The sequence below is a fragment of the Oculina patagonica genome, chromosome 13 (assembly GCF_052425735.1).
Source record: "Oculina patagonica isolate OP01 chromosome 13, crgOcupat, whole genome shotgun sequence".
Taxonomy (NCBI): Eukaryota; Metazoa; Cnidaria; class Anthozoa; order Scleractinia; family Oculinidae; genus Oculina; species Oculina patagonica.
Genome location: NC_135770.1, coordinates 25,762,529 through 25,773,948, shown reverse-complemented (window position 1 = coordinate 25,773,948; position 11,420 = coordinate 25,762,529). Strand labels below are relative to the sequence as shown.

Below are 11,420 nucleotides of genomic sequence, written 5' to 3'. Positions count from 1 at the left end.
CTGCCTCATTACAGGTGTCACATGCAACAGTTCAAGAACTGTCAGAGGCGTTAAACACACAACGAATACTATAACAACGACTAAAAGCATTCTTATGATGTTTCTGCGCATTCGCATCGCACCGCAAATGTCAAATCTTGAGCGCGAGCGAAATCTCTGCACAACGTTGTAAAGTTTCCTCGAAACTTTTGCGTATGTAACAGTTAAAATCACAAGCGGAATAACATATAAGAAAATAAACATTGGCACATGATAACAAAGAAAAACTATTAAGTAGTTTTCTGGGCGTTCTTCGATACAGATTTGTCTATCATACGACATGGTAGTTGAGCTCACGAAAATTTGCGGTAGAGCCAAAATGCCCGCTGCAATCCAAGACGCGAGAATTAGTATCCAGGACTTGATTTCAAGACTCTTGAACCGCATGGGTTGGCATATTGCGTAGTATCTCTCGATGCTTACAATTGTCAGGCTAATTATCACCACGCCGTAAAATGTATGAAGTAAAAACCTGTGAGTCTTGCAGAGACCCTCTCCCGCCGTCCAATTATCTTCCTTGATTGCCATCCCTTCCATAGGAGTTTGCAACGCAAATAACAAGTCCGCCGCGACCATGTTGCAAAGTAAATTGTTAGTCACATTTCGCAATTCTTTTACTCGACAGAATACAAACAAAATGGCTGTGTTCACGAAGAAAGCGAGCACAAGTAGCGTCACATATAATCCAAACCCGAATAAGTGCACTGAGTGAGGAAGCCTGTCCACAATAATTTCTGTTGTAGAAGTTTCAACACTTGTTGTGGAAGGAACCCCGTTGATGTAGTTTCGTTCGTTAACGCCATTGCATTCAAACCAACGTTGTAATTAAGTAATTAGAAAACCAAATATCGCAGAGTCACAATGCAAATATTTGTCGCCTGCAAACAGTTGTCGTATTAAACTCAGAAATAGAAGTCCCGCGAGTTCCATAAAGTTCACATCTGAAACCGCTTTTCCAATACACCTGTTCTTGAACGATAGCACGGCCCCAGTCGATGAATCTCAGCGGTCGAACTGCCCCTCGGTGGCTGTTTGACTTGGCTCACCTGTTTACAAACACTGTTTACAAAAACCTTGTCAATTCGGCATTAAATCGAACAAAACAGCCTTGTTATTAAACCTAGCGGTTAGAATTGTTTTCCAACCCTTTTGTCAAAAGCTTTGTGAAAAAGCCAGTCTAATGACAGCCACTAAACACCTTCGGCTTCAGGTGCGTTTGAATGGCTCCCATGACATTTTCCGCGCTGATTTGAATGCGTGGGAAAGAAATATTAAAGAAGATAATAAATTATTCATTTAGAAAATGATTCAGCAGTACCGGTTTGATTGATCATTTCCCGCATGGACAAGTGCCTTTGTCACGATAGACATTTTAGTTTATTCTCCACCTTATTGCTTTGCAACGCACTTCAAGTTTCAAATTAATTTGCTGACAGTTGAGACATGTTTGCAAAGTTGTTATACTAACTTTTGATCTGTTGGACAACTGAAAACACCATGTGGTCATCGAACGTCAGGTTGAAAGCTTATGAAGCATGACAGCGTAATTATGAATTCACGTGACTGGCTTGTGATGATGACAAATTGAGTGTGGCAACTTGAAAATTATTTCAAAAGCCAAGGTAAGAATAAGGCGGCCTTCACACGACAAACTATTGGCCATCTCGTGTAGTAAATTATAAAGATGGTAAATTTCAAGCTCGGTGATAAATAGTGAAGAAATTATTCAACATGACACGAGCGTGGGACAAAGAAAAAATCTGAGTGAACTCATAACAAGCTCACCAACGAGTCTCTCGTAGCTCAGTTGTTAGAGCGCCTAACTTGATGAGTTTGCCAACTTAAGTTTGTCGTGTGAAGGCCGCTTAAGATCGATCCTTTGAAACTCAAAAGGCTTAACACATAAAATCGCTGCTGTCATAAGAACGTCGGTAACCAGATGACTGTAATTGTCGAACAAGCATAAATTTCTCAATATTTGATCTTTATTTGTAGTAAACAAGGTATTTATATTCGAGGTGCAATATAAGCGGGATTCTAATTGGTTCAAGACAAAGTGCTCAAGGCACACCTAATACGTCATCTATGTGGGATTCAAAGTGGAACCGGTATAAAACATCCTTGTTACCAGGGACCTCTCCATTCCTTTTTCAAAGAGTGGATCCTGGAAATGAGGTTGGCGGTCGGTTGGTCGACATAAAAACATTTGTGGGTTCAAAATTCTCCTCCTCTTGCATTCATACTGTTTGCGTTTTACGTGTTCCCTCTTTCAAACTTAGTACAAAATAGTACAAGAGGACCTTCATATATCTCCTTGAGATTTTACAATTGCCAAGATGAGTTTGTTTTCAACGTCTAGAGTGTTTTCGTTGAACCAAGATATAAAGAGCAGACAGAGGGAGCTCAACCATGAAAGAGGAGAAAAAAAAAGAATTATAATTTAACCTTTATTTTTTTTTATTGCATATTACAGTCAACTCTTGCCTTGCGGACACCCTGTTATTGCGGACACTCGCTATTACGGACAAAATCCAGATCCCCAACGAACAAGGTTTGACTGGAAATGACTCCCGCTTTTACGGACTCTCGCTATAACGGACACGAAAAGACGCCCCGAGCGTGTCCGCTATAACGAGAGTTGACTGTAACACGAAAACCTTAGATCAGTACGTTGCTTGTACTCGATCAGCAATTCGTCGTCTGGGACAATAGCTTCTGGAAAGAGTTCGTTAATCATTTCCCGACCGCACGATGATTTTAGCCCCAGACCTCCCGACAAGTCAACCGCATGTAAATTATATTATTCCATGCGGCTAAAAGGAATAAACAACGTAAACATTTAAACAACCGTTTTTTACATGCCTACGTGCTTCCAGAAACTACTTATTTCCTCATTGAGTTGTCAGAATTTCTTTATTTGGACCAGTAGCAATTTAAGGAATAACTGGAACCAATTCCTCGCCTCGTTCAACTCCCTTGGCCTGATGTTTTACGCATGTCCCAGTACTATACGATATCCCCCGACGCCCAGGTGGGGGATCTAGACTATTATAAATTAAGTGGCGTCTTCAGAACAACGTCAGGTTCTAGGTTCTTATCCCGGGGGGGGGGGGGGTGGTACTTGGGTAAATTTTTGTTGGGTATGTGCTGCTGGCCTCTCAGAACCCCTACCCCATTATAGTCATATTCTATGGCCAATTATAGACCCCATCTTAATCACTTTTGGGTAAATTTAATTTTTACGACCCCAACTTAGTCACTTTCTGGGAGCCGTTTGTCAAATATTGAACAACAGAATAAATACGGTAACATTTTTTTCGGCGAATATTTCCGTTCATAAATCACAACTTGCCAGATTTTCGTACTCTCAAAATCCCGGAAAAGTGTGACCCCATTCTAGTCACCCTATAAAAAAGGCTTGAAATGGCGACCCCATTATAGTCAGTCCAGTCGTGAAAATGCGACCCCATCCAGCGGCACATCCCCATTAGCCCATTTATAGGAAGTGCCCCCCCCCCCCCCGGGGTTCTTATACACTTCTCATTGTTTCCCGTACATATCTTCAAAATAAGCAGGGAGTATTTAGGTACTACATCCAGACAACGACTTTCATACTCAAAACAATCTCGAACTCGAGCTCGTTTAATTTACAGAGGTGGGTTATCAAAATGCACGCGATCTTGGGCTTCACCTTTGCATTGATCGGTTTAGACGCAGTGTCTTGTGTAATTTATTAGGGACGGAGAGGTTTTTACGAAGCAAAGCTAAGAATCCTGGGTCCAGTTGCTCAAAGAATGGATAACGTCATTCACTGGATAAATTGCTATCCAGTGGATAGCATAGTTTGTGTCGTTAGTGATACTGATTTATACGGGTTTTTTTTTTTTTTTTTCCTCCCCCCCCCGCTGAGCAATCTGGCCCCTGGCTAGTGTTATGCACTCTTTGAACAATTCTGTGGGGGCAACAGGATTATTGATACTTGCGTTAAGCGACTAGAAATTTTCGATAAGGGATATTGTCCCCCCTCTGGATACGATGCTTATCCTTCGCAGATACCGCCGTCCCTCCGTCCCCAAACATTTGTACGGTTGCTCCAACAATTCGCGGGTATGCTTTCGCTCCGTCCGTTTTTACCCCTAAGAGAGTTTCACCATGTGGTATTCTTGTTTAGTATGTGGTGTTCTTGTGGTATTTTATTCGTTGTGCCTTTAGCAACCATTCAATAGCTCGTTGCCCGGCATCCAATGCACTTTTCAGTTGTGTAACAAACGAAGTCCCCCCCCCCCTCCCCTGAATAGGACGGTTTTAGAAAACAAGTCCATTTATCCAGTACCTTCATGCCTTTATTTCATCCTCTGCTCTTTGATCATTTGTCTTTAGCTATTTCTTAATTAAACTTACTTTTTAGTCTATTTACATAGTCTAGTTGTATTTGTCTTTACTGGCTATTTTTTTACTTTAAACTTTTAAGTCTATTTACACTATGTACAAACAGCGGACGGTAAAGCAATAAATCTAAATTACAGTATTCTTCTATTCAATCTCGACCACACCCAAAATGTCTGTCTACAAATTTACAAGTAACTTAAATATCAAATATGTATTTTGCTGTACTTGCCATTATTCTTTCTATTATTCTTGAAAGGGATAAGATCGCGCTAAAATGAAATCGACATTTTTAACTTTGCAATGCGATTAAATACTTTCGGTTTTTTTTTTTTCTAGTCGTCTTTCTCTGTTATCTTCCGCTACTTCCCCCTCCTCTCCCCTCCCCTCCCCTGCCGCCTGGTACTTTTAATTGTTTCAGACCGTTTCTTAAGTTTCCAAGATTCTCGCTATTTATGCAACACGGACGCACCTTGGCTAATCTTAAACCCCTTTGAACCCTTATCCTTATTTGTATAGAAAAAATATGATTTATCAATAATTAGTACAGTTTCCACCATGAAAATGACAATAATATTTGAATTAACTGATTATTTAAAAGTATTTTTACAGTTCCTTTAAAACAGGCTTCTAAGCCTATAATAAAGGTATTACTGTAGTTTTAATATCAGTGTGAAGTGACGACTTCTATCAAATTACGTAAACGTAAATTTTGCGCACGTCAAATAAAAGTCTGATTAAGTGATTTATTGCTACTTTATTTTATTAATTTTGTTTTCATGGTAAAAAAAAGATCTCGTTTTGATTGACAGTTATTCTTCAAAATCTCTTCCAGTTTTTGGATTTTCACTTTGGCAAGGACTCGCTAGCCGAACAATTGACGAAAATTACCGAAAATGTTCGGATGAGCAGATTAACTGCCTAGTCAATCTCATCGAAACATCAGCCTTCTCGAAAACGAATTGGCTCATTACTCTGGATTATTTATTCATTTATTTACAATGTATTTATTTATTGCTCTTTCAGCCAATTACACTACCCAGTTAGTGTTTCGTGCGAGATCGTATTTTCGATTGCTCTTATCAGTTTTTTATCATTTTTCCCTCTACTTTATTCGTTTGATTATCTTCAGTAGTTTATTCTTAAAATGCAGCTGAAGTACAATCGCAATCTGAAAACATTCGTATACGCACAAAAATGATTCATGTTTTATATTAGCTGGGATGGCAAGTTTTTATGGGGTAAACTTGAACAGTTCAAAGATTTACCGAAGCTCAGTACAAATTACATGAGATACGCTGGCGTGCAACAATCTTGTCAGTGTTCGAGATTGTACAAACACTTGTTCCGTGTACGCCGGCGATATTTTGTACGTGCATGTTTACACCTAGAATTTAGAGACTTTGGCCAATGCAAAAATGGTATCATTAAGATAAAGATTACGTAATTTAGTTGCCGGTTTGAAATTAAATGAGGGTCCCGAAACCTACTTCAAACGATGATATGCCGGAGACTTAACAGTTGTAACATTGATAGGTATTTTTTATGGCGGGTATACAAACACCTGTAAAATTGGATCCTTTAGAACTGAAGGAAATACCTCGATCAATATTCAAAGTATTGGCTTCATAACGCAGTCACTAATGAGACGGCTTGTGTTTCTCGATAAATTTATGCTTTTGATACGAAATACCGCCGAAATCGAAAACAACGCCTGCCCTAGAGCGACTATTTTTTTACGCTTCGACTGAAGTAAAATCTCGTACGGACAGCGCGATAAAAAGCTGCTTTTTTACACAGAACTATTGCGTTTGTTGAGTGTTGCTTTTTCGAATGACAAGAGAGAAATCCTTGGCAGGCTTGAAACGGCATCGGCAATCCATATAATCGAGAAATTGCACGCCGAACGCGAAGCAATGGTGCAGCGAGCCGTAAACCAGCGGGTTTACCACATGTGTCACAAGCACTAAGTTGACAGACAGCGAGAAAACCCACGGGTACTCCGTCTCGAGAACTAGCCAGGATTCAAAAAAGAACACGCGCAGGAGATGAAACACGTGAATAGGAAGGTGACACAAAGCGAAGATAACGATGATGGCGACCATCTTGCGAATGGCGCACTGACGCTGCTTCACGAAAACTAAACGCGCGGGAGGCAGCTGTTTCTGATCGATTGCGCGCAGTTTGTTGATGATCTTAGCATAAATAATAAAAACAAACGATAATGGCATTAAATACAGAATAACTGTGTCGATTGGCTGGAGAATGGTCTCCAGATTTGGGTGCGGCCATTCGATTACGCAGACGTATTTTGGGTCCCTTTGATCCATCCCCTCCCCTTGGGAAAACTCTTCCTCTTCAAAATCTTCAAAGAAATCATCAATTTTAACGGTCTTGAGATAGACCAGTTGAGGAATACTGAGAGAAATAGCAAAGACCCAAATGATAACGATAACATACTTAACAGTACTAGTTTTCCTCTTGACCCCGTCACAAAACACTTTTAAGTATCTCTCTACGGCTATCGCTGTCAATGTCCCTAGCGAAGCGTACATGCAGACGTGCGTTAGAGAGAAGACGGTCTTGCAGAGGAAGGTGCCAAACGGCCATTCAAAGTCGGTCGCCTCGTAAGCGATGTAAAATGGGATGTAAACGGTAAGGACCAGCACGTCGGCCGCGGCAAGGTTTAGCAGGAACGGCATGATCGGCCGAAGAGAACGGTCACTTTTCTTCCAGACGAACAGTATAGCCAGCATGTTGCCGGGGATACCGAGAATGATGAAAATGACGTTCACGATCGTCTGCATGGATGCTTGAAAACTGTCGCTGTCCGCCGACTGCTGCGTGGGCTCTGCTTCAACTGGGGTCGCTTCAAAGGGTGTAGAATTCATGTTCACTGAGTGGGTTGCTCTTCAAACGTTCTTCCTGTGTAGAAAAGGAACACATAATTCGGCTGTAACAGACGTACATTCAATAAAAGCATCTGTTGGGTATGGTGGTTGGGATTTGAGAAGGGCCTCAAAATGGCCAGTCTGGTCAAAATTCTTCTTATTTTGGACGAACGGCTCCAAAACCATACCCATATACCGCACATATAGCTATAAAGCTTACTTAAAGATAAAGTACCGTTGGGTCACTGTAGCAATAAAACGTAAGCATTTGTAACCGAGAAACAATCAAGTAAAGCAAGATTCAACTAAAACTTACCCTCAAAGCGAAGGCGAGCCAGCAAGAATTTTCGGCTATTTCTAACTTTGGATGCAATAAGTATATCTTTGTTCTCAGTTAACCCAATGACAATATTTTGCCACTTCGGTTTGTTTTTTACATAGTTTTGCAACATTTCAGCGAAGGGCTATCTTGATTTCGCCAATTATTAGCGCATTACTAAGGCATCTTTAAGTAGTGACTTTTGGAAGAAAGAAAATACGAGGAACATGCAAGATTAAAAAAGTATACTGATGATAATATTAAAAAAAAAAAGTCTAGGGGTGCATTTACGAAAAATATATCCTCACGGAGAAAGTGGCAAATTAGAATGCAAACCTAGGAAAATGTACTATAAATTTATTTTGTTTATCGATCTCCAAACACTTACATATATATTTTAATTATCCGTAATGATCATCAGTTTTTTTTTAACGACATTTACTTCTGAAAGTTTTGTGGTACATAAAAGACTGTATCCCTTTAAAAACTAAGCACTTTCACGTCATCCTGTCTGTTTGGGAAAGTATTTCTATTCTTGGGATAAATTGTATTTTGCATCAATCCTTTTTATTTAGAGTCCAGAAAACAAAACTGACGCGAACCCAGGTGAAAAATATAGTAGTACTTTTTTTCTGTAATTAGAGTACTGTCATAATTTCGCCATACTTGTTTATATTCAGTCCGAACAGTAATGGAGGCTTTCTGACCAATTGGTTCCTCAATTGAAGAAGTTTTCGTTCTTTCTAGTTGAGGCAAAAGAATAAACGGCTTTTCCCAAGATCCCCTTTTGATATTCCTGCAGCAAGAAAAAGACGAAAAATGCTATTAATTTGTGTAGTGTTAAATGGTGAAGTTAGTTGTCTTGATGAAAGCTCAACATTTATAATTGATCATGAAGTGTAAAATATTGTTAAACTTGTTAAACATATATTATAATATTATATCTTTGGTTGAAACTAAAACCTGCACTAAAGGAAAATAATGGAAACAAGAGCGTTATGAAATATCACCGAAAAATTTGATCATTTATATTATGTACTTAATAAGCCATTAATAATCATTTTCGTTATAATTTGAAAAAAGGTTACTTCTAGAAAACCACTACATAGATAAATATATGTTAGTAGTTACTAAAAATAAAAATAAACAAAATAGATCGTGTACAAGTAGGTTATGTAACTTAAGGCTTGATAAAAGACGAAATATTTAAGTTACCTTTTTCCTGGTTAAATTGACTAATTCTTAAAATAATCAATTTAGGGGGTTGCGGATTCTCAGAACGGTTTGTTTGGCCCTAGATGGCAGAATTTTCCAGTCCAGTCTTGAGACTCGTCCGTGTAACTGAAACGGCGATCTGTTAAATAAATGCGAGTGGTATTTTCCCGTTTACTGATACATTTCAGCCGTCTCAAGGAAAAGAAACCTGATTCGCATAATGATCATTCATGTTGTATAAAAAAATTCATCAAAATTCATTTAGGACCAGACAATAGGTGGCTGAACAAAGAATTGAGCGGAACTTTATTCAAATTAGCGTGGAAGCCAGGCCTATTGGAAAATGAAATACAATGCTGAATGCTGCCTGTCTGAAATCCTCGTGTTTGCCCCCAGTTCAGCCCCTCTCCCCGGGGGGAGAGGGTTGAACTGTACGAGATTTTGGCAGTTTTTTTTTTTTCAGTTTCTTGTTGGGGAGAGTATGTTAAAGGGTATTATAGTAATAGTGTTGGCCCAAGGAAATTGTTTCGAATACTGCATAACGGTCATTGCCGCCATTCTTAAACCAAATTGCAACCACCCTTCCTCCCCCTTCCTTAACCTCCCTTTTACTTGTACCTTGTACCAAAATAAGTACACAACACAATGTTGTCGGCCGGAAAGAAGCGCTTTGGAACGGCGAGGATATATGTCTACTACTAACGAAACATGTTCAAATGAATATATTGCGACGAATTAAGAACGGCGCGATCGAGCCTTTTTTTGCAATGTACCATAACAAGATGAAAAAAAAACTTTTATCTCTTTAAAAAATGCATCTAAATTTGCGCCCGCTAAACACGACAAATTGCATGTTGTTTTTGAGTTCTCAAAAAAGAGAGTTGTTTCCTAACAGACAATGAAACCTTTTTAAGGACAATACACGAAGAAGACATCTGCTTTTTGGGCTAGGACTTAATTTTATTCTGAACACGTAGCTCACTTAACTGGAAAAGGTTGTCTTTCACGAAACCAATGAAGGGGGAAACATGGCTAATTTGTGTTTTGAAATTTGACTCCAGTTTTCACACTAAGCGTAAAAGAGAATCCAATCTGAATGCGAAATTCTTTACCATACAGACTAGAAAAAAGGTTTGTTGATTAAAACGTACTGTTTGCTTTCAGTTTCATACATTTTAATTTGGAATCACTTTGACAGTAAAGTTCTATTGTTTTCCATGCGTAGTTCTATAATTTTGATAGCAATTTGACAGTCAATTAACAATTTACTTAACACGGTTATAGCGATTTAGCGAGCAAGGTGTCTTGATTAACAAAATAGAAATGATTTTTTTTCTTTTCTGTAAGGCCATCCCAATAAAATGTTTCGTTTCCCATCGCCTCGACTCTTGTGATGGTGGGTCGGCCGGTCGGGCAAAAAAAAAAAAAAAAAAAAAAAGATGGAACGCTTGAAGGAAGAAAGCCTCGGGTTACGAATGCTAAAAGGTGGCTATTTCGTTCGTTATTTCCGTTATTCTTTCTTTAATCGAAATTAAAGGCAAGGACATCACATAATGTCAATTGTTGTTGATAAAACAAGATCGTGTGCTTGTAAATTAAAGTACTTGCTCCTTTGACTAGTGAATCTGCAATTTTTTTTTTTTTACTTTTTGAAAAAATGGGTCGGTCGGGCGATGGGAAACGAAACATTTCATTGGGATGGCCTAAAAATAATTAAAATACTCTAAGCGGGCCCAAGAGAGGCCCGCAACCCTAATCTTGACAGTGACCAGCGGATTGCGTATTACGCGTGCGCGCCACGTTTATAAAGGCTATCTGCAAACCGGAAGTTGAAAATTTTGTTCTTCCACTAAGAACGATCGGAATGCAAAAATTGTGTCAATCACGACAGTTTGTCGTAACACCGGAAGAGAAAAATCTTGTCTCCAAGAGCGATAAGTCAATGCGAAAAATCAACAGTTTGTCACATTAGATCGAGGCTTCTGTCTTGGCAGTCGCACATTACGTTTTACAGACGTTGTTTTATAGGTGTTGCTTTTGAGAAGATCTGCTGTGATTGTATCACAGCATAAACTAAGGCAATGCGAGTGATTCCAACAACGGTTATTCTCGAGAAATTCCTTATAACACTGACAACAAAGCGAGTTTGCCGACGGAGGAAAACCACATCTCAATTCACACCGCGTGCTCGACTACACTTCGCAAAACTGTCAATCAAAAAAACAACACTGATTGGTTCGCGGCAATAGGAAACGATAAAAAAATCATTCGTGACTTAAGCGTGACGCGTTACTCGACCTGACTCGGAATAATTTTCTTTTGTCCAGTGATTTATTGACACTGTCTGAAACACTTCCCTCCCAGTACCTTCTCTTAACTGCATCGAGGCCCGCACTTTCTAACCTGTGGTTACCACTAGTTTTAAGAGAGGACGAGAAATTTAAGACAAATGTTGCTGCAAACAAAGTAAAGAAACAAAATAATCAAAAGAAAAAAAGAGGTTCCGATGGTCGACAACGACTACAATGACTGACATTTGTCAGCGAATCGAAGGCAACAAACAAAAAAAG

The 11,420-nt window shown here is 39.2% G+C and overlaps 2 protein-coding genes across 2 annotated transcripts in view; both read right to left on the bottom strand.

The window, feature by feature from the left end:
• The window catches only part of LOC144637070 (G-protein coupled receptor 83-like), a gene marked incomplete at its 5' end in the record, with an annotated part of 1,425 nt that extends 561 nt beyond the window's left edge, over positions 1-864 (bottom strand). The window contains one exon of the mRNA XM_078496233.1: positions 5-864. Coding sequence (XP_078352359.1) covers positions 5-864 — 860 coding nt within the window. The remainder of the gene's footprint in view (positions 1-4) is intronic.
• A 3,965-nt stretch (positions 865-4,829) lies between these two features.
• LOC144636408 (neuropeptide Y receptor type 6-like) lies at positions 4,830-7,347 on the bottom strand. The gene has a single exon (XM_078495617.1). It carries the CDS (start codon positions 7,314-7,316, stop codon positions 6,228-6,230), a length of 1,089 nt encoding a protein of 362 aa, XP_078351743.1. The 5' UTR covers positions 7,317-7,347; the 3' UTR covers positions 4,830-6,227.
• Positions 7,348-11,420: the final 4,073 nt, after the last annotated feature.

Excerpts from the sequence above, each read along its gene's own strand:
- LOC144636408 (XM_078495617.1), bottom strand. The coding sequence starts at position 7,316 with ATGAATTCTACACCCTTTGAAGCGACCCCAGTTGAAGCAGAGCCCACG.